The sequence below is a fragment of the Pezoporus occidentalis genome, unplaced genomic scaffold (assembly GCF_034315485.1).
Source record: "Pezoporus occidentalis ecotype Australia unplaced genomic scaffold, CSIRO_AGI_Poc_V1 ctg20, whole genome shotgun sequence".
In the NCBI taxonomy this organism is placed as follows: Eukaryota; Metazoa; Chordata; class Aves; order Psittaciformes; family Psittacidae; genus Pezoporus; species Pezoporus occidentalis.
The window spans coordinates 206,832-229,858 of record NW_026913856.1 but is presented as its reverse complement, the minus strand read 5'-3'; the positions used below and the strand labels follow the sequence as shown (position 1 = coordinate 229,858).

Genomic DNA, 23,027 nt, shown 5'->3' with positions numbered 1-23,027 from the left:
CTTCTGTTGCTTTTGTCAAGATCCTAATCTGAACCACTGCTTTAGTAGTAGGGAAGGTATTTACCACTGATGTTGCACGTGAGGTTTCCACCAGGCTCTGTAATGGTGGATGAACAGACAGTGAGGTTGAGGTGGATGGCTTACCCCTCTTTATTGCTTCTCTTTATTGCTCCTCTGTGTTTTGCTGAGTATTTTAATTAAAACCAGATAAAGGAACATTTTTCACACAGTTTCCATTTTTTAGTGATTTCACCTGCTGCTGAAAATTGCATGAATACATAACACTAAGGGAATGATGTCATAGGATCAAAGAATAGTTAGGGTTGGAAAGGACCTTAAGATTATCTAGTTCCAACCCCCCTGCCATGGGCAGGGACACCTCACACTAAACCATCTCACCCAAGGCTCTGTCCAAACTGGCCTTGAACACTGCCAGGGATGGAGCATTCACAGCTTCCCTGGGCAACCCATTCCAGTGCCTCACCACCCTAACAGGAAAGAATTTCCTTCTTATATCCAATCTAAACTTCCCCTGTTTAAGTTTGAACCCGTTACCCCTTGTCCTATCACTACAGTCCCGAATCATAGAACCGTTAGGGTTGGAAAGGACCTTAAGATCATCCAGTTCCAACCCCCCTGCCGTGGGCAGGGACGCCTTACGCTAAACCGTCTCACCCAAGGCCTCGTCCAACCTGGTCTTGAACACTGCCAGGGATGGAGCATTCACAACCTCCCTGGGCAACCTATTCCAGTGCCTCACCACACTTACAGGAAAGAATTTTCTTCTTATATCCAACCTAAACTTCCCCTGTTTAAGTTTTAACCCATTACCCCTTGTCCTGTCACTACAGTCTCTAATGACGAGTCCCTCCCCAGCATCCTTACAAGCCCCCTTCAGATACTGGAAGGCTGCTATGAGGTCTCCACGCAGCCTTCTCTTCTCCAGGCTGAACAGCCCCAACTTTCTCAGCCTGTCTTCATACAGGAGGTGCTCCAGTCCCCTGATCATCCTCATGGTCCTCTTCTGGACTTGTTCCAACAGTTCCATGTCCTTTTTATGTTGAGGACACCAGAACTGCACACAATACTCCAGGTGAGGTCTCACGAGAGCAGAGTAGAGGAGCAGGATCCCCTCCTTCGACCTGCTGGTCACGCTCCTTTTGATGCATCCCAGGATACGGTTGGCTTTCTGGGCTGCAAGTGCACACTGAAGCCGGCTCATGTTCACTTTCTCATTGACCAGCACCCGCAAGTCCTTCTCCACAGGGCTGCTTTGAATCTCTTCTCTGCCCAACCTGTAGCTGTGCCTGGGATTGCTCCGACCCAGGTGTAGGACCTTGCACTTGGCATGGTTAAACTTCATGAGGTTGGCATCAGCCCACCTCACAAGCGTGTCAAGGTCCCTCTGGATGGCATTCCTTCTCTCCAGCCTGTCAACTGAACCACACAGCTCGGTGTCATCGGCAAACTTGCTGAGGGCACACTCAATCCCACTGTCCATGTCAGTGACAAAGATGTTGAACAAGACCGGTCCCAAGGCCAATCCCTGAGGGACACCACTCGTTACTGGTCTCCAGCCGGACATTGAGCCATTGACCACAACTCTTTGTGTGCAGCCATCCAGCCAGTTCTTTATCCACCGAGTGGTCCATCCATCAAATTGATGTCTCTCCAATTCAGAGACAAGGATGTCGTGTGGGACAGTGTCAAACGCTTTACACAAGTCCAGGTAGATGACAGCAACTGCTCTACCCCTGTCCATCAGCTCTGTAGCCCCATCATAGAAGGCCACCAAATTGGTCAGGCAGGATTTCCCCTTAGTGAAGCCATGCTGGCTGTCACCAAGCACCTTGTTGTTTTTCATGTGCCTTAGCATGCCTTCCAGGAGAATCTGCTCCAAGATTTTGCCAGGCACAGAGATGAGACTGACTGGTCTGTAATTCCCCGGGTCATCCATTTTCCCCTTCTTGAAAATGGGGGTTATATTTCCCTTTTTCCCGTCATCGGGAACTTAAAGAGGACTGTCAAGAGAGGAATGTCAAGAGGAATGAATGCTCCTTTTATCTGCTGTGAATAGAGGTTTCTCATCTCAGTTAAGCGTTGACTTTACAATTAAGAGAAGATTACACATTTCTGTTATTTTTTATTCGGTCTCCTAAGACATAAATTAACCTTTCACCACTTTGTATAACCTTTCAAAATGGAGAAAGGAGGTCTGGCTGATAAATTGCAGAAGATCACATCTATTTGGAGATATTTACTGTAACTAAAAAAGTGGAAAATCACCTTCCTAACCCCGTGGCGTTTTCTATCTGCTCATGGTTTCCCTGGTTTTGCGGTTCTTGATTTTCCTTTTTGCTGCCTCTAGAAAGATTTTTAATGAATTGTCCTGGAGGGGTTTGCTCCACAGCTGTGCTTAGCTGTATTTTTGTAAGTGTTGCAAAAAATTTACCCACAACTCCTTTGCTGCCTGATGCCTGGGGGCAGTGGAGTTGATGAGTTACTAAATGAGTGATGTCTGAGTGGTAGGGTGCTTGCGGGGATGGTGGGATGTTGAGAGGGGAGAGAAGAGCATCTCCCTTCTGGTTCATCACTTTGAGTGTGTCATCCATCTCCAGAATAAACGGAGTCCATCTTCCAAAATTCAGCTTAAAATGAAGATGCCTTGCCATCTTGGCATGGAAACAGTGAGCAGGGTAGGTTACTTAGTACTGGTTTTGGGAACAGGCCTCCTGTGATGTGTGGTTGGGTCTCACAGTGCTGAGGGCTGGTTGGCAGCTGCCAGCATCTGTTCTGTGAAGACAGGACTCATTAGGCACCAGGGCACCAGTGCTACACTAGTGATTGTTTTGAAAGATAAATCTTTTTATCTTCTCAAACAAATAGCCTCTGACATTAGCCATTGGGGCCAAACTATATTTCACTGTTTGCATCTCAGTGCTAAATGCTATAGCAAGACGTGTTCTTCAACAGGAGCAGCTTAGCACTTCAGCTAAGTGGCTGCTGGTTTCTTCCCTAGAGGGTTTGGCTGCAGGTGCAGTGGGCAGGTTGTGAAAAGTGCAGATGATGCAAAAACCCCATTATAGTTGGGGTTTGCCTTTTTTGCCATGTTCTTCGTGAGATAACTCACTCATCAGTGTCTTGCACTTCCTTTTTTTTGGCTCTGTGCTCAGCTTTTGCAGAGCAGCCAGCTTCTACTCTTGGTCTGGCCTTGAGAATGTAAAAGGTGCCTGGCAAAACCCCAAGTAGGCATGCAGCCTGTTAAGTTGGAGGATGGTTTATTACTAGCAGGGAAACAGTCAACACATACCACTTATTGAGTGCTGTGACCATACCTGTTTCCCACAGTCTTCATCTGAGAAAACTAGCTCTACTCTTCTTTTTTCTAATTTTCCAGCCTTTTATACCCACTTTGTGTCAAGATAAGTGAGACAGGGACAAAGCAGGGGAGACGGGTGGTCCCAAGTGTGATATTCGTGCATTTCTGGATCATTCCTTGATACCAGTTGAATCAAGTGTGTGTTCACATTTGTCATATTAGCCAGACAGACCACGTACCCTGGAGTTCACACCAGCTGCTGAGAGCAAACTGTTACCTGATCCAGCAAAAAGTCAAATCAGTCCAGACATATGGTACCTGATCTAGCAGAAGTGCTGCTAATACGAAGTTAACCATCAGTAGTTTACACTGTGTAGCATCTTCTGTACAGTACCAAGAGTTGTAAAGGCGGATTTATTCAGTCATTGGAGCACATCTACTGCAGTAGTACTGCACATCTCACTGGAAGGGTTGCTTTGCTATTGAGAAAATTAAGATCTGTGTACTCCTATGGGTCTGAGTGGTGCTGGCTGGCCACAGCTGCCCTGAAGAGCAAGTCGCTGAAGGTGAAAATGGAGCTCAAGTCCTTTGATGGTCCTTTCCTCCTGTAATCATCAGTGCAGACAGGAATGTGACTAAAGCCTGAAACAATCACCACTTGCCTGCCTTAGATATGCAGTGGAGAGCTGCTGAATGCATGGGACTGTCCATGTCTGAAAAGCCTCATTTTGCTATGGAAATTGGCAGTGTGTTGATTTTCTAACTTTTTCCTTCCCCTCCAGTTGGATCCATAAGAAGGACATGAGCCTATATATGTATACATAGCATTTACTGTTACTGTTTCCTGGAGGTTGAGGAGGCAAAATTTGAATATCCTGTTATGTTGTTAGTGCTGTATTTGACCAGTTATCCTAAGGGTTTTCAGCTTGCTAGATCAGGACAAGCTTTTGTTATGGTCTGGGGGTCTTCTGTGTTCCTGGATAGAGGAGTGTGGCTGTTTGCACAAGCCCTTAGCACTTCTCTGGACTGAGCCTTGCAACTGCAGAGGCAGGGCTTTTTGCTGCAGCTGAGGCAGGGCAAGTGAGGCTTGCCAGGCTAGGTACTTCAGAACTAAAATCTTTCATGAGCTGAAGGGAGAAACCCCTAAAGTGTTCAAGGCCAGGTTGGATGGGGCTTTGAGCAGCCTGCTGTAGTGGAAGGTGTCCCTGCCCGTGGCAGGAGACTGGAACTGGATGAGCTTTAAGGTCCCTTTCAACCCAAACCAGACTATGATTCCTGAAGGATATCCTTGCAGGAAGGCATAGCCCTCCTCCTCATGTTCTCAAAGCATCCTTGAGTCACTTGACTTGCAGTGACTGAGAAAAAAGCCACCACGTTCAGAGGGTTGAAGTGACAGGTTTTAAAATCATTTCTAGCTTTCTTTAAGTAATTCAGTCTTTCTAAATATCTTCATATATTACCTACATATATGCATGCTTTTGTTCAGGCAAGCCTATTTATACATCTGGAAATGATAAAGAACATCCATGAGGCAGGTGAGAACTAGTGAGCCAGTGCTGGTAGCACCTCTGAGGGGTGGGTAGTGGAAATTTGGGGCTGCTGTGGACATGTAGCGCTTGGGTACTGCTTGTGGCAGCAGCTGCTGAATTTATGACCAGACATGGTTACCTAATGCCATGACTTTTCCAGACTGTCATGCATGTTCTGGAAATGAACCGTTATCTGAGAAAATGGAGAAGTGCACCTGGAAACTTTTAGACTAGTCTCCTTGTTTAACCATGAACCCATTTTAAATATGTCAGGGAGGGCAGCTGTAATAAATGACCTTTTCCTGCCATATATTAGAGTGATGACTCATGTGCAGTGTCAGGAGAATGTAATGAAAAGTCTCTCCAGCTTGACATCTGTGCAGTTGAAAGCTTTCAGGTCTGACATGCTGTGGAGCACAGGGCTTTTGGGCTGCATTGTTGGTGCTTTCAGTATCACTGCTGTCACCTGGTTGCACAGATTTTTTTCTAAGCCGAAGCATTTATATTGATTCTGTCTTTTCCATGTCATCTAGAAGGCTTTTTGTCTGAAGACCACACAGGTGTCAGAGGCTCCCATAGAATACCGAAAAGAGCCAAGACACAGAGACGCTAAATGGTTTGCTAAAGACAGCTAAGAAAGTCAAAAGGGGCTGGTACAATAGAGTTGCTCACTGATTGTGTACTGTTGTGTATATAGGAAAATCTGCTATGTCTAGATAAATAGATTATTACTAATATGTGGTATCAGCCTGCACAAAGGAAAGGTGATGAAAATACAAGCTTTAAGTACTTTGTTTATTGTTTACTTGCTGTAATAAAATTGTCTGCAAACCTGCCACTGGAAACAGCTTGAATAAAACTTAGCATGTCCACGTTTCAACCTGCAGTATGCCAGAATAAGTCTAAAACAAGGCACGGGCAAGCGTCTTATCCCAGAGCTTGGATAATCTCCAGTTTATCTGCAGATAAACTTGCAGATTATCTGCAAGATAAACTTGCAGATAAACTTGCAGAAATTAAAACATTGGTAGAAATTGCAGTATCTATGTTAATTAAAACCCAAATGTTTTTGTGTGAGTGCATTTGCAACCTGATTTCTTCTTTTTTTCTCCCTGAGAAATCTCTGTCACTGTGTGTGAGCTGCCACTTCTTCTGTTGCCCATTCAGTGTGAAGGTCTGTCTCCTTTCTCCGCGTGCATGTACGGCAGGGCTGACTGTCCCTGGTGCTCTACAGCAGCTTCACAACAAGAAATTTGCTCAGCAGCACTGGGGAGGTTTGGATGTTGGTATTAGATCATTCTCAGCTGAAACTGGGACCTGCAGGAGGATTGCTCACGCCTGCCGTCTGCGTGACCTGTGCGCGTCTGTTTGGCTTGCCTGGTGACTCTGGATGGGATGATGTATCTTCTGCTGCTAGAAGTTGTACAAGCTCAAGGTTTTGCTGGCCTAGCCTATTTTCACCTGATTGCTACATCCACTGTGCTAGAAATGTCACATTCTACGCTAGGCTGAATTATGTATGCAATCACATATAATTCCAGGCAAATTAAGCATGGTTTGAGCTGAAAGGTTGGGTTGATGCAGTCCTTTTGTTCTGCATGAGGATGCATGTCAACAGTGAGAGATTCAGATGTTCAGCAGCAGAGGTGCAGTAGGACATGGAAAGGCCTTTACAGACACTCTTTTTCCTTCCAAGTCATTCATTCCCAGTGGTGCTCTGCTTTACCCCTGCAGCTGATTACTAATCCCAGTAATCACAAGGTTCTAGGAGCAGGATTTTCTTGTGTGTGTTTTTGTGTCTCTTTTTTCCGCCCTTTTTTTTTTCTTTTTGTCAGTAATTCAGTTGCTCCTGTTATTTGCTCCTTGTGCTGTGGCTATCATCTTGAGCATGAACCTTGAGCAGTCAGCTGAGCTCTGAATCGTGGACAAAGCACCCCAGAGTGCCACAGACGATAGAGCAGCCACGGAACGACTTGGTCTTCCAGTTCATTGCCTCAGCAGAAAATATCTTTCTATAAATGCCAAGTGAGATGTATAAATCATCCTGGAATTGCCATGCACTAAATCAAGAAGCAGAGAAACGAATGAATATTTGTAAACCAAGTGTCAGTGTAACTAAAACATGGTGCAGAACAACAGGCCTGTGATATGCCTTGTGCCATCGGGAGGCTCCACGGCGGAGTCAGAGATCCACACAAAGGGAAGTTATGCAGAGGCATGCTGGCTGCGGCTGAGGCAGGATGAACTGTGTGCAGATAGCGTCAGTAATTTCATGGTTCAGAGCAGTAATTTCACATACTGTATGAAGCAATAATACTGTATGTTTGCTGTGCTAGTTTCAGGCTTTCACTGGGCGACCAGGTGGATCTACTTGAACAGGAACAAAATTCTTCCAGTTTCCAGTAGCTGCTAATCAGAGCTGATACTAGCTCCCATGACATCTCCCGCTTCATAGTGTTGACCTGGAGCTGCTGTGGCTTAATTTTTTCTGCACAGACGTGCCCTGGGCTCCTCGCTGTGAAAATACAGTCAGGGAGGGTGCTGTTCTAGAATTGTTTCTGCAGCCTTCTGTGTCCCAAACTCTTGCACATCATCTCACCCTACAAGAAGGTTTCTGACAAAACAGTGCAGCCCATGTATTTACCAAAGCAAGTGGGAATAGGTTGAGGCTAAGCCTTGCTGGCAGCACCAAGTCCTTAGCCAGGTAGAGCTCAATTCCTGTGTCCTGAATCAGCACTGTCACTCCTGGAACTGATCCCAGCACCTCCCTTAGTGGGCATGATGTCTCCTAGCAGTTACGTCCTATATGAGCCATAGCCTTGTTAAGCGATCGGCAGAGTGGACATAATTGAAAGTTATTCCAGGAGCTGGAGTTAGAACCTAGAACTTGTTTCTGCAAAACTTCCAGTGAATGTGAACTTCAGTGTGTTTGTAACCAAACATAAATTAACCTCAGATTTTGGTTGTTTTGAGTAAGTTCAACACATGCATCCCTCCTACCCAAAGTCTGTACATGGAGTAAAGTCTCTTGTAGGAGGCAGGTGCTGAAGTGATGGACATATTTTTAAGTCAGCAGGTAGATATCTCAGGGTCCTATAAGCGGGTTTTTTTTGTGGGGTTTTTACCAGCTTTTCAAGGAATAAGGTTTAGCAATGACAGCAGAAGGTTTCTTGGTCCACAGCCTGCTTCTTGTCTTGCTTTGCTTAAACTGTGATTTGGGGTAGGTGTTGTGGCGCATCTTCCTCCAGTTTAGCATGCCCCAGCCTCCAGCACAGTTGCTGCAGGGAGCAGATGGGTACTTGAAAGCCAGAGTGGTGTTACTGAATCGGGTGAGGTCCCTCCTGGCTATGGGATGTTGCGGTGCCAGGTGTGAATGAGAAAGGGAGCGTAAAATGTTTACTTGAGCATTTCCCACTTTTCTTAGTTTGTCATTTTCAACCTTAATTCAAGCTGTGGTGTCTTCTGAGCCTGCTGCAGAGGGCAGAGCCAGTAGCTTAGCCAGACGAGTCCCTCCATTGTTCCTGTCACAAGATGCTGATGCTGAGTGTGTCTGGGATATAGTTATTTATTTATTTATTTATAACTTGTACATACCATTTAGTTTTTTGCTGGCTATTCAAGCCATTTGCTAGATGTCTGCCAGGTGACTGAGTCCTCCAGCCAGAGCCACCCGTGGTGGTGAGGGCCAGGAGGGTTTCAAGGGCTGCCTCCTTTGCTGCCGCCTGGTTGCTAGGTAGAGGCTCTGCCCTGCACAGGTGCCTCGTTTCTTCTGTCTGCCTTTGCCTGGGAGATGACGTGTGTCAGAGGATCCCTCCTCCTGGGGTTGTTGGAAGGAAGAGAGCATTCTTCTCTCCTGAAGTCAGCTCTTGGCACCCGAGCTGCCACAGTCCAGGATGTCTGCCCAGTAGCTGCTGTCAGCTTGGGCAGGTCCTGCTGCAGCAGTGGCACGGCTACCCAGGCATGGGCAGCTCTGATGCTTCACTGTTTACTCAGCTTCTTAACAGTGTATTTCTTTAAAGTTAGTAGCAACACTGTGTAAAACCTGGCCAGGCATGAGATCACCAGCTGCAGGCACTGCAGCCTATGTGGGAGACCACCTCCCATGGCCATGGCCCTTCCAAGGCCTCCTGCTCTTGTAGCCGGCCCCTGTTGCTGCAGTTTGATCTCTTGAACTGGGTTAAGGCCTCTCCTCCTCCTTTGCTCTTCCCGTTTCGCAGCTGTAGGTTTTCATTTCATTGTCCCTGTGCTTTGGTTGGGCCACAGGTGTGGAAAACCATGTTGGGGACTTACATAGAGATGGTCTTTTCCTGTCCAAGAGAAGAAAAGGGGATTTTGCAGTCGCCCAGCGTGATGTTCACCAGCCCTTTTTCCAGCACTGCAGCATGAACAGAACTGCAGAAGCATGGAGGGAGTCATCTGTGCCATGTGTTAGCCGTTAATTTTAGCCTTACCATAACTCTTGATGACAGGGTTTGGTGTTTCCTGCTGTAGGCAGCATGTAGCACTTATCCTGGAGATACGGTGTGGCTGTAAGATAGCAAAGCTGCAGCTCATCCCTAAGCTGCAGTGCGCTGTCAAGCAGTGCGATAGCCAGTTTCTCTTTCTGACTCATATAGCTGCTCTGTACTGGAATTGAGAGGCAGTGGTACCATATGGTACCATTTTTATTGAATTTGTGCTAAACCCTTGACTTCAGGTTAAGCAAGGATGGCAGTAGGCACAGGCTGAGTTCCACACATCTCTGAGGACAAAGCTTAGCCAAAAGGTTGTTATACATTAGCCAGACAAGTCTCTCTATCATTATTTTATATTGCTATTGTAGGTACTTTATTTAACGTTAATCTACTGCTTTTTCCCTAATTCTGGGTACTTGGAAGTCTGTATGAAGTGCCAGCCTGTACTGGCATGGTCAAAAGAGCGTCCCAGAATTTGATGTACAGGTCTCAGATAGATCTTCTGATGTGTAGGCTACTACAGGGAACTCTTCTAAGTATGTTATAGCAGGCTGACCAAAAATCACATAGCTTTAATATCCTCTCTGGATTGTTGCTGATAGTTTTACTTGCTAGAACGCATTGCATGCTCTTAGGTCTGGAGCAAAATCACTGACTACACCAGAAGATACCCATCGTATTTTCTCCCAGTGCTGATGTTAGCTCTTGTTGATGCATGAGTTACCCAGAGCATCATGCTTCTGACGACTGTGTTGCTGTACAGTGCTGGAGGCTTGCCTGGCTTGCATCCAGAGATGATGTTCTGACTGACATGGTCAGGCTCAGTGAGGTGGATTGCTTAAATGTGTGGGGAGCACTGGCAGTGTTCTGCGGCTGACTCCAGCAGGGCATCTCTGGGAGCTTCTTCTCTTTCTAGTGTTGTTTTTGCGGTGGTCTTTTGCCATGGTGTGCGGAGTTTGTTCAGTCTCTACTGTCATGTTTGGTTAAACACTGCATGAGGATGCGAAAGTCTTTTCGCTGCAGTGAAGGAATGCTGTGACGCTGTGCTCCTGCTCAGCTAATCTTTGTGCAAACTTTGGGTACATGCAACGTCTTTTTCTAGCTAAAGAGAGAAACCAGATCTATAGGAGAGCTGATGCCTTTAGGTGGAAATGCAGTAGTTGATGTGTTAAAAAAATGGAGGCACATTTGGCTGCTTAGAATAGTGGTGTTGGGGAGGGGCAAGGAATTGTATAGAGGCTGAAAGGGTTGATCTGAAATCATGTCAAGTGAAGTGTCACAAACGAGACATGCTGCTCTGTAACAGAACATTCTTCATAGGCAGTTTAACAAGCTTTGGAATTAAATCTGGAAAAAAAAAAAGTGATGTGGCTGTTATGTCAGGGCTTTCACAAGCTTGCAGTCTGGGCTGTGACTGGTAGAAAATCAGACCAGAGCAGCCATGTAATCAGTGCTTTTCCTAGGCAGTTATGAGCTCACACTATACTCACACCACAGCTGCATATATGTTTTCCAAAATACACTTTTGGAATTATACATACATTTTCTTAGTATGCTAATCGTCTCTGTGGTCATTCATTCCTGGAGTTAATGACTAGTCTCTTAGAGAAAATGAGTTAACAAACTGACAGCTGCTCCTAACAAATCACTTGCTGGAGAGGCCAGTGTAAGTTTAACATTCACAATAAATCCTTCTTTTGCTTCTGATGGTTGAGTGGAGCAATGGCAAAGAAATGAGGCAATAATTTCATTTATCAAAGCAGTTCATGGCAGATTTGAGCATGAGAGCTTATAGACAGAGATGCAAGGGAGTTACAGACTTGATTTCTGCTGCTCTTTGAGTAATACTAAGTGTATATGGGAAAGGGTAGATCTCCTGGTGTAACCTCACAGTTGGACAGACTAATAGCTGCCAGTGCTGGGTACGTTTGGCATGAAAAGACAGACAACAAGGGTGGAGATAAGTAGGGCGCTCCAAAGGGGTTTCTTCTGTCTCTATTGCCAAGAGTTAACTGAATCTCATATCAAGACCTGACACTGAAGTAACAGATTGCTTGTTTCAGATGTGAACCCCCATGTTCTCATGGTCGTTGTGCATGCAACCCCTTCTGTTCCCAGGTTCAGGAGGGACCATTGCAGAATTCATGGTAAGACAGAGGGTAGGTTCATGGAGGCTGTGCTGCTGCTGGGAGTAATTCTTGCAGCTGCTGGCTGATGGGGCACTTTTTCTGATCACAGTATCTACAGTAATCAATAACCATCTTTAAGCAGCAGCTAACCATTAACTCACAGCAGATAGCACACATTTTTCATAACCTTTGGTTACAAAAAAAATAAATAGACATAACAGCCTTGGATAAGACAAGAAATTTTCTGAAATTCCCATTTGCTGGATCAGAGTTGAGCTACCCTCAGGATCAGTGTTTTCTTAGCACTGTATATGGAATGAACTGATGGATTTAGTTGGCAGCGAATTTGTATTACAGGTTTAGCTTGGAACATTGGTGCCTGATAATATTGTAGTTCCTGCTTCATGGAAACACTGACATCAGGTTTAAGATTTTAAAATTGTTGTTGTTTTTCAAAATTACAGTTTCATGTGGCAAATATGCTTACAGTCCAAAATGACAACATTGTGCTGAGCTAATTGAGTGAAAGGTTAATTAATCTCTCTGTGATCTGAAATGAGGGAGCTAAAGGTATAAACACCAAGAAACCTGTGATTTAAAGAAAAATCTTTCATTTCCACATTTGAATTAATAGTATAGGAAAATTCTTTTCTTCAAATGTAATATATTTTTCAGTTGACACTATCCTGATTAAACTGATCACACTACATAGCCCATAGAGGTGGCTGTGTTAATGCTACACTAAACTGAAACAGTTCAGTTTTGGAAATGGTGTTGCATTAGGTTTATGTGGCATGGGTTTGGTAGTGGGAGGGATACAGGGGTGGCTTCTGTGAGAAGCCACTGGAAGCTTCCCCTGGGTCTGATAGAGCCAACATCAGTTGTCTCCAAGATGGACCCTCTGCTGGCCAAGGCTGAGCTCATCAGCAATGGTGGTAGTTCCTCTGGGATAACACATTTAAGAAGGGTAAAAAAAACCTGCACACCTGCACCCAGAGAGAGGAATGAGAATATGAGAGAAACAGCTCTGCAGACACCAAGTTGAGTGAGGAAGGAGATACCCAGGCTGGAGCAGGTTACCTCTCAGGACTGGTGACCCCATGGGGGACCCATGCTGGAGCAATCTGTGCCTGAAGGACTGCACCCCGTGGAGGGGACCCACGCTGGAGCCGTTCATGAAGAACTGCAGCCCGTGCGAAGGGCTCATGTTGTAGAAGTTCATGGAGGACTGTCTTCCATGGGAGAGACCCCACACTGAAGCAGGGGAAGAGCATCAAGAGTTCTCCCCTGAGGAAGAAGGAGTAGCAGAGACAAGATGTGATGATTTGGCTGCAACCCCCATTCCACATCCCCCTGCAGTGCTGGAGGCAGGGAGGAGGGGGAGAGTTTGGGAGTAAAGTTAACCTCAGGAAGAAGGGAGGGGTGAAGGAAAGGTGTTTTTAAGGTCTGGTTTTATTTCTCATCACTCTAATCTGTTTTGATTGGTAATAAATTAAACTAATCTCCCAAACTGGTGTCTGTTTTGCCCATGGTGGTAATTGGTGAGTGATCTCTCCCTGCCCTTATCTTGACCCACAAACCTTTTGCTATATTTTCTCTCCCCTGTCCAGTTCAGGAGGAGACTGATCAGAGCTGCTCTGGGAGTGTCTGGTCAGGTTCAACCCACCATATAATTGTACATAAGAACTACTGCATAGGAACTGTTTCAGGCAGAGAGTACTAATGTACTGCTTATGCCAGTTTGTATACTGGCAGTGAAAAAAAAACAAAACCCATAGAAACTGAACGAAGGCGCCAAATGCTTTGTTAGCTTAACTCTGTTTTTTCTGCTATTAAAATTTCTACCACTTCATAATATGCTAATTTACCCCCAAAGAGGTTGCATTTGTATTTTCTCTGTGTGTGTCTGTATAAAATGTTCACAGCACAGCAGGGGAGAATTTTGGATTATTAAAGCCAAATTTTGTAATTCTCAAGTTCCTAGACTCTGAAAGTGTATTAGCCGTCTTGTTGATGCTAGTGATTAATGCTAAGCTCATGAGTGTATTTGTAGAAAGAGACCCTCAAGCACATGGATCCTTACAAAGTTGTGTGAGGCAGAATCTCAATTTTAGAAAAATTTTAGAAAAATCACACAGCCTTGTCTTGGGATGTACTGTCCTGCTATGGTCAAATAGAGACCAATGGACATCTCGGAAGAATTTACAATCAGTAGTCCTGATTATGTGACAGAAGGACATGATTCTCCTCCAGCATTCCATTTCCTCTTCATGAGGATACAGAAGCAGTGACTTTTGAGTTATCTGGCTGCCCTGGTTTGGTTTTAGGAAGGTTATGTATAGATAGAAATAAATGCATAGGCAAAAGACTCTTAAAGCTGCAACTATGAGGAAAAAGCTTTTTAAAATGGAATAACCACTCCTAAATACCTCTTCTAGAGAGATTATTGAAATCATGACCTTTCCTATTAGCCGGCTGTGTTTGGAGGTAACTACCAACTTTACGAGTGCTGCTCTGGTTCTTCGTACTTTGGTCTCATGCAAGCTTCATGAGAGTCATCCCCAGCAGCATCAAGAGCAGGCTTGGGCAGCGAAGGTGAATTTCTGACCCCACTGAAGCAAAACTGCCAGGCAGCATTTTTTCCCTTAGGAAAATAGAACCCTTGCTCTTCTGTTTTGTAAGGTGCCAGGTTATGTTTATGTGGTTAGATACTACTATCTAATGTAACTGTGGAGAGTTAAACAATTCTCAAATGTGACTGACGGGCCCGTTTTTCTGGTGCTGCATGGCTTTCAACATGGACCAGTCCTCTTGGTGTTGCCTTGCTGGAGAGGGGCAAAGAGAAGTCTTTTGGGTTTGGACTGGATTGTTGTATTATTAGTGATTATTGAATGTAATGTGATGGAGCATCTACTTGTGAAGGTGAAATCATTTCTTGGGCAAATGGAGTTATTTCTGGAGAGTGTGTGTTTTTTTCTGTCCTCTCTCGTTACACCTGCCTCCTTTGGATTTCTGTCTTTAGCCAGCCTCAGCCTTCGTGGATAGAAACACCAGCAGAGGCTTCCCTCCCTTTTATTTTGGGTGAGTTTCCATGTGTCTGTTTCACTAAAGCCATCTGCAGCTGTCTGGTGTACTTGAATCTGTTCAGGGTGAGGATCCCATTGATTTAGGGCCTGATGGGGGCGGGGGGGGTATCACTAGTGATATGAATCAATGGCCTGGAGCAGTGGAGAGTTCTAACTTTCATTCTTTTTCCTTTATAGGTATTTGTATAAAGTGTGGAAAAGGTGTGTATGGAGCGAGCCAGGCTTGCCAAGCAATGGGTAACCTATATCATACCAACTGCTTCACATGCTGCTCTTGTGGTAAGTCAGATCTACCATAGCCTTATTAAGTGGCTTTATTTTGTAATATATATTCCTTTAGCAACAAGTATGCAGAGTGAAACCTCATCTTGCCTGCTCTTGAGGCAAAATTCCCACGCAAGATTCCAGCTTCAGAAGTTGTTTTCTATTTGCCATCTGTAAGTGTTCAATGGCATTTTCCTAAGCAACAGCCCAGAAAAATAGTATTTGGTTAGTTTAAGGCCTGCGTTTACAAAATGGCTTCAACCTGGCCATTATAAGCACTACATACTTCAGATCACTTGTGTTTACAGAACTGTAACGTGCATTTATCATTTTTATAGAAAAACAGTAAAACTTGTGCAGCCAAAACTGTATTTTCCCTCACTTCCTATTTCCAAAGGTAACTCTAGCCAAGCGCATATATTTGTCATTTCTGTGTATACCTAATGCTCAAAATTGTTCTCTTACGTTTGAATGCAGTAAAATCAGATAGAAACTGCATGTTGAAATACTTTAAGCTATTTCATTTTGCAGGAGAAAACTTGCGGGTTTATCGCTAGTTGCTCTTTGCTGTTCTTGGGAGCCTTTTAGGTTTCTCTTCAAACCTGAATGCATCTGAAAGTGATCTATTCCGTATGTGATTTGGGGAAGTCATGGTTTTGTCAGGGAAAACAGGACTTGGAAAATTCAGGGCAGCACTTTCTGAAGTGTTTGCTTTCAGTCAAGCATTGTGAATTTAAGTTGGAATCTTCCTCAGTGTATTGACTGTAGCTGCTGAGAGCTCACAAATTTGCACAAGTTCAAGGGAAGTATGAGAGCTCAGTTTTCATGAGTCAGGTAATTTTTCTTGATACGTCCACCCATTTATTTAGGTACCTAATTTCTGAAAGCGTTTGCCTGGATGTTGAAGATCTTGTTGCGACGCATATACACAGAAAAAGATTTACTCTGAGTAGAATATGCTAAGTGTACATTGTTTATAAAAAGGATTAATTAAGGATTAGAAAAAGAGTAAAAGATTATTGTCATAGAACCAAATAAGTTGATAATGAAAAGACTATTGTAAAGTTGACTTGTGAAAGGAGAAATGTTGTCTTTTCTCCTGAGATTTGTACAGATAAATATTAGTTTAAAGAAACCTGTAACCTGAACATAGAATTTAGTGACCTTTATAAATTACTCTGGAGCATTAGCAAGTTCTAGAGTAAACTCATCTGAAACCTTCAGGGATCGCTCTTGACTTTGCTCAAGTCTGACAGTGAACGAGCAAGCTATTTTGTTGGCTCCCAGAGTGAACAGCATCCTGTTTAGCAGAGGATTACAAAATATGGTATCAGATAATATCTATCCACTCATTGCCAACATTAACCTAACCTAATTGTATGGGTGAATTTCAGCTTCTTCTCTGGGGCAGATGTGTTTTATTTAAGTAATCAGGATACAAGCTTGCTACCACAGAGATCTGTACACAGGTCACTCTGTTCCTCAGAAGATTGTGTAAGGGCCAAGGAATGTATTTTAAGAGAACAATACAAACCCAACTTTGTTATTCAAAAGGACAACAAGCTCTTCTGACTGTTCTAGCAAGGTGTGTGTGGCCAGTGTACATCTACAACAGGGCGACTTGAGACATGTCTGTTGGGAGCATAGTTTTGCCCACCTCACAATGCCAGCGGAATTTCATGATTCACAGTGCTTCCCATGAGTCACACACACACACGAGGAAATGGTGTTCCAGGTTGGTCTTCCAAGCTTCTTGCTGTACTGCTTGTGGGCTGGAGGGCCCGGCTGTCATTCACCAGGATGTTTCACAAGTGAGGGCTTGGATTTCCTTCTGCCTGCAGCCTCTGGTACAATCCCATTGAAGGGGGAACGTGTGGGTACTTTCTTATGTTAGGCACTGAAATGAGGGGTGCGCTGCTAATGTGGCAGAGTTACATAGAGTATTAAAAGGGAGGAGGCAAGCTAATTGTGAGAGCCCTGTGTATGGGCAAATTATGGGAGGGACATGTGGCTGGAGCTTGTCGATACTTTTACCATTAAACAGCATTAGAAAGTGGTCGCGTGTATTAGTCGCAAACATGAGAGATCTTTTCTGGAGGCTGAAATTACACAAGTCAAATAGGAAATCAAAGACAGTTTTTGAGGAGGATTAACTGCTGGAATGAAAAAGCAAAAGAAGTGGTAGATTCTCTGTTGTTTTCAAATTAAGACCAAATATCCCTCTGGAAAGTGTTTTAAGTTGAGCTAAGCTTTTAGATTCAATATATAGGTAACTGGGTGATCATTAATGACCTTTGTTAGGCAAGAGGTCACAGCACACGCACTAATGTGCCTTTGAGCCTTTGGCAGGAGAGTAGAGAAGGATGTTAGTACTCTCTGCCTATACAGTAGTTCTTATCTACATGGTGGGTTGACCCCAGCTGGACACCAGGTCCCCACCAAAGCCGCTGTTATCAACACCTTGCCATGCTAAACCCAATACAACTTAGAAATCTGAGAGTGCAGGCTTGCCTTTCTTTATTTCCCAAATAACAAAAGGGATCCAAACTGTCCTTCATCAGTTATCGGTCTTACTTTCAATATAACAGATCTAGAAAGTAAAAGGCAGTAGCTGAAGAGGAAAAATTCTGTACCTGAAGACGTTTGATTTAGGTAAGGGCCAAATATTTAACCAGCAAAATTAAAAAAATATTTCAGATCCTTGGGAAAACTTGTGGTTTGGAGACCACTCAGGCTGAAATGTGATAATTAGTGATGGGAGTTCCAAGGACCTCATTTCAGCATGCAGAAGTGAGAATTTTCAACTCAACAAAGACAAATGCAGTGATGTAGAGAAGTGGGAAGGGACCCTCAATAGGAAATTTTGCCCGAGTCAGAGTCCCTTCTTGGTCACTTCTCTAGCTTTGGTTTCAGTACCAGGTGCCACCTATCAGAGTTCCCTGGTTGAAAAGGGCAGTATGTGGCAGAATGGGCCATCCTGCACCTTCTGGGGAGCATGTAGCGCTTGCCCCAGTGCTGTCCTTTTCAACTCCCACCATTGCTGGAGAGTTTGTGTTGCTTGTAGTTAAAGAGTTAACCTAAAATACACTTAGAGATGCAGGCATTTCTGTGAAGACTCCAGCCTTGCTAGCATAGGAGTATGAGGATGCAAAGGATGGATTCATCTGCAGTGGTGATGGTTAGCTCTTGAAACACAAATGAAGAAAGATGAGGAAATGCTCCAGAGATACAGTAAATAATCAGGAAACTTATGTTCCCTTTAGAAGTTTTTGTAAATGCTCAGATGCTAAATCTCTTAATTGTCTTCCTAAGTTCTGAGAATTTTGGGGATAAAACTCAGTAATACGTTAATTCAGAGTTGTACAGGATGTCCTTAAAAAAAAAGGAAATCTTGCCAGTGAGCTGAGATCAGAATAGAAAGGAAAAGTAAATGACCTAGCAGGCATATTTTATGTGCTGCATTTCTGGCTCTGTATGTGTTCCGTGGGCTTTGGATAGTTGAGCCTTGCTCCCATAACACCATTTTAGAACTTTGCTCTGTCAGTTAATTTTTTTATTACATCTCTGTGTAAACCCCTGTTGCTTTCTGCAAAAAGCCATGCTCCTCAGATAGCTTCTTCAGAGGCCTGACAATTCTCTTCAGGTAGTGTAAAAGCCAAAGCAGTCTGGTTTCCTAGGATCGAGTAGTTCAATGCAGATCTTTATCCACAATCTCTTACAGAAAGCAAATGAAGCTTTTTAGGATGGTTTTTAAATGTAGATTCAAATCTCAGCCCTAACACCAGTGGAACCTCTTGATTCAGCCAAACACATAGACGTGCTTAAATATGTTATATTGCTCATGTGTAATTATGCTTTGCTGAATCTTAAATAACAGAGATTAATTCAGGCAGCAACATACACTATCCCTTCTGTTAAGTGTAAAATTTTAGTTTTGGCAGGAGTTCAGTTGCAAATTTTGCTTATGGAAGATAAAAGCTGATATCTGCCTGAAAAGCTCATCATCTAATTCCTCTTGGTAGTATTTCAGAGCATAACAAGATTTCTTGAAAAATAACTGCAGTAATGCCAGATTGCTTGTATACTATAAGTGTAGGTGATCAGTTGCAGGAATTAATGGGGTCTATTTGATACTCATTGCAGAAGGTAACTTACCACATGCCTCCAGTTTGCAGACCCTAGTGCCATCCACAGCATCTCTTCAGGCTGAAAATCTGAATCAAGTGACAGTGATTGTAGAAACTACAGTAAGATACATCTTTACAATGAGGAATATCAGTTTACTGTTTGTTACTCTGAGGTTGTAGGAAATGGGCAGGGAATGAGCTTTGAAGAGCTAAGGGTTTCAAGCCTCTGTGTACTCTCAAAGCTGAGATGTATTTGACCGTAAAAACAAGGAACATCTTCTGCTCTTACATGATGGCAAATGTTTGAGCAAAGCATTCATCTTTAATTTGCACTTTTGTTGATGGTTTTAAGGCACAGGAAATCATCACAAATCAATCAGAAGCCTAAAGCAAAACATGTAGTCCCAAAGATACATAGCTTATTTCTTACCTGGTAGCTATTGATCAGACTGGAGCACTCATGGGGTTTTCATACAGCAGTTTAAGTGACAGCTTGTAAAGGTATTGCAGTTCAGCTGATTACTGGCATGGCTGCTGCTTCAACACCAGCCTTTGTTCAGGCTTCACAAGCTCATTACTACAATATGATCCTCTAAGAGAAGGATCACAGGGAGGGCTGATAGCACTGCTGTTTGAAAAGGCCAGTGTGGGACAGCTGTAGCAGTACGTATCGTTACCCTGAAGGTATAATGAGCAGTTCTGAACTAGCCCATGCCCTCCAACTGGTGTGAAAGGGGAATTGGTTCATGGTTGTGGACCCAGCCTACTTTTTCTTGGAGACAACAGCTTCCTTCTGACTGAGGCCACTCAGTGCTACTGTGTGTAGATGTCTCTTAATAGGAGGTTGCTCATGTCCGGACTTGTAGGGAGAAGTTCCTTGTGACACTGGAAATGGTCCTTTGCGTATTTGCTGCCCTGGGTTGAACCTTTGTTTGCTCTTGGTGGTAGTAAGGCATAGAACATCTTAAGGGAGCTGTGTCCCTTCAGTGTACATTTATCCACAGTTGGTGAGTTTTTAAAAAAATCCAGTTCCCAGTGGAAGGTTCATTTTTAATTCATGTTTGTTCTGTCCCCACAGCATAAGTTTGGCATGAATCACTGCATCCAAACTGCACACTGCCAGTACTTGCTTTGTAGCCTTAAATTAAATTGTCTGTGGATGTGATTTTCACATAGAATAAAACAAAGTTCAGTGTCAAATGTGCGAGCTCTACACTGTATGTTCACCAATATTAGAGTTGGTAATCACAGAGGTACAGATACATGTGTGCGTGTCAGTGGCTTTTAACTCTTCAGTACCTCACGGCTGCCTTTTAGCTGATGCAGGTGTAGGTTTGGTATCTGTTCATCTGAGGGCCACCACTTTATGCAGCTATTCTGAGCACCAGGGAAACACAGTGAGAACACTTAAGGGAAAGGAGCTAATGAGTATTGCTGCAAGGGGTACATTGCTGCACAGTGAAAGTGCTAGGTAGCTAATGTCCTTGCACGCTTTTCCCTGCTGTTTTCTAACCACATGCTCTCAGACTGGAACGGACTGGAATTTTGGGATTTTTAGTCTGTAATCCTGCCAGAACCGTTGGCTAATACTTGGTGCTTAGGGGAGGACAAGCCGGCGGGTGATTCAGTGCTGTGCATGTGGGAGCATTCCTCCCTGACCCCCATGGCCTGGAGCGTGAGAGCTGGATGCCCTCAACTTGCATAACTGTGATTGTTACTCATCCCAAGCTCACACCTTCCATTTGAATTGAATTCATGGCCACCTGAGTGTTTGGTAGTTTCCAAGCCATAACTGGAGCTGGCAGTAGGTCCTGATGCGCACCACTTACGGGCAGTTACTTTGAGGTGTGATTCACAGGAAAAGCCAAGCACTTAAGAAGAAGTGGAGTTTTGTTGGGAAAAAAGGACTGAAGGATTTGCTGTACATTTTGCTAAGGCTGCGGTTTGTGTAGATGTGTAATGGAGATAACTTGCAGTGCTGCTGCAGGACTGCAGAATTTTGCCTGAGCCATTCTGCATCATCAGGATAAGTTACAGCCTGTGCTTAGTCCTGCGTTTTCCTTTTTAACACCTATCAAGACAGATAACTAAAGCTATTTCAGGTATGTCTGCAGCTGCAGTCCCAGACAAACCCATTAGTGCAGATCTCACGGAAAGGGAGGTGCTGGCTTTAGAAAAAATCAGTCAGTTGGATGGTAGAGATGACAGCTGGCTTCAGATGGTTCGGGTTCACCTTGCACAAGGCTGAAACATGAATGAGTCTAGGCAAAAGAATGTAATCGTGTCTTCTGGTAATTGAAAGTCCAACTTGGATAGCAGCCCATGTAAGACACCAAGTACCTTCGGGTACTGATTGGTAGAAAAATGTTTCCTTTATCTTGATTTGTGGTTAGTCTGATAATATTCCAGGCTTTAAAAAAAAACAAAACAAAAAAGGATGGGATGGGAAAAGGGTAATCAGAAATGTTTGAGATGGGACTGACAGGAAACTCTCCTTTTTTTTTAGAATGTATTTAGTTGGATTTTGTATTTTAGGAGGTATTTAGTAGTTTCTCTGCATTGCTGTCTGTTGTCCCAGCTAGCTCTGGTCCAGTGGGACACTGATCAGTGCGCTTGACTTCAGATAAATCGTCCAGTCCATTGACTGTGCCCCTTCTACAGATGATACTACTAGATGTTACAATTAAAGGTTTTCAATTCTGTGACTACTTTAAGTTGACTCAACTTGAGGAGAGAACCTGTTTTTTAAGGGTGGATTATCTGATTGGCTCAGTCCTGGGCCTTAATTCCATGGGGGCATCTCAGATGCTTGAAGATGCATGTACTTAAAGTTTCTTTTTGGTTGGGGCAGTCTTCTCTGAAGGCTGCTTTTAGCTTGGTTTTAGCTTTGGTAGATCTGGAGGCTGATCCCCAGGGAAAGGTGGTGTAGATAGCTAGCTAGCTGACAGAGAAATAGGAAATATTTCCATTCCTTATTTCTGATTATCAGAGAGCATGTGATCAGTAGTTGGCTGGTGGCTTGTCCCCTTTTTTTTCTTGGAAAGTGGTAATTGCATTCTGCTATTAATTATTCCAGCATGAAATCTGTGGCTTTTGATGGTTATTTTAATTGGAGGGGGTTGCCTGGCAACTAATGATGAAAACTTTACTCTGTGTTGATTGATGACCATAGATGTATTCCTTCCACGATATTTTAGTATTCATAGTGCAGAGCCAATCACTGACAGGGGTTGGAAAACACATAAAATACAAAAAAAAAAAACCAACCAACCAACCAAAACAAAAACCCCTCTAATTAACAAGGTTTCTTCCTGTGTTTTTTATTTCTCTGTAAAAACCACAGAGAACCTAATCACTTCCTTGCATAGTTTTGTGTGTTTGGAATGCCACCAGTTGTTTAGTCTAATGAGATTTGCTAAGATTGCTCTGTTTCCTTGTCAGCATCTATTATCTGCAGGTCTCGATTGTCTTAGTCTGAAAGCCACATCTCTTGCACCTTTTTTTTGTCTTTCCATTCTGTTCTTTTTTCCTCCTCTTTTTCACCTCCCCTTCTTCTGCCCCAGTTTAAAATGTTTTCTTGGAACACATCTCAGTTTATCCAAAAGAGGAGATTCCCCTGGGCTGCTCTTGAGTTCATCTCTCAAAGGGGAAGAAATCCAGATAATCCAGAACAGAGCACAGGCAAGTCACTGACATTATCAACAGATGTTTCTGTTTCCTATTCCCCAGTTCTGTAATTTTTAAGTGTTACCTAAAACTAAACGGGGAAAACAGGTGGCAAGAAGAAAGTGAAGGAGAAAATGAATGAAACACACAGTTGGCTTCCTGTAATTTCAGTAATCTAAGTTTCTGCTATATGTTGTCCCTATGTATTTTGCAACCTGCAAATGTCCTTTAATGCCCTTTAATGATGTCCTTGATCCTTTAGTCATCTGCGTGTCTCTTACCATTACTTCTCTGTACCAACCCAAGCTGTGGTCTGTGGGCCACCATTGTTTTCTTGGAATGTTGCAAGAACTAATGGCGTGAAGTGGAAAACTGTTTTTACTGCTTCTGTTACCTTCATTCTCGTGCGCTAACAAAATGATTCTTTTGCTTTGTATCTCATCCATGCCTCCT

At 43.7% G+C, this 23,027-nt stretch overlaps 1 protein-coding gene across 2 annotated transcripts in view; it reads left to right on the top strand.

Annotated features, from left to right (window-relative positions):
• The window catches only part of WTIP (WT1 interacting protein), an 81,930-nt gene that overhangs the window by 18,740 nt on the left and 40,163 nt on the right, over nucleotides 1-23,027 (top strand). For both annotated transcript variants that reach the window (XM_062618229.1, XM_062618228.1), the window contains exon 2: nucleotides 14,695-14,796. In XM_062618229.1, the coding sequence (XP_062474213.1) occupies nucleotides 14,695-14,796 (102 nt within the window). The remainder of the gene's footprint in view (nucleotides 1-14,694; nucleotides 14,797-23,027) is intronic.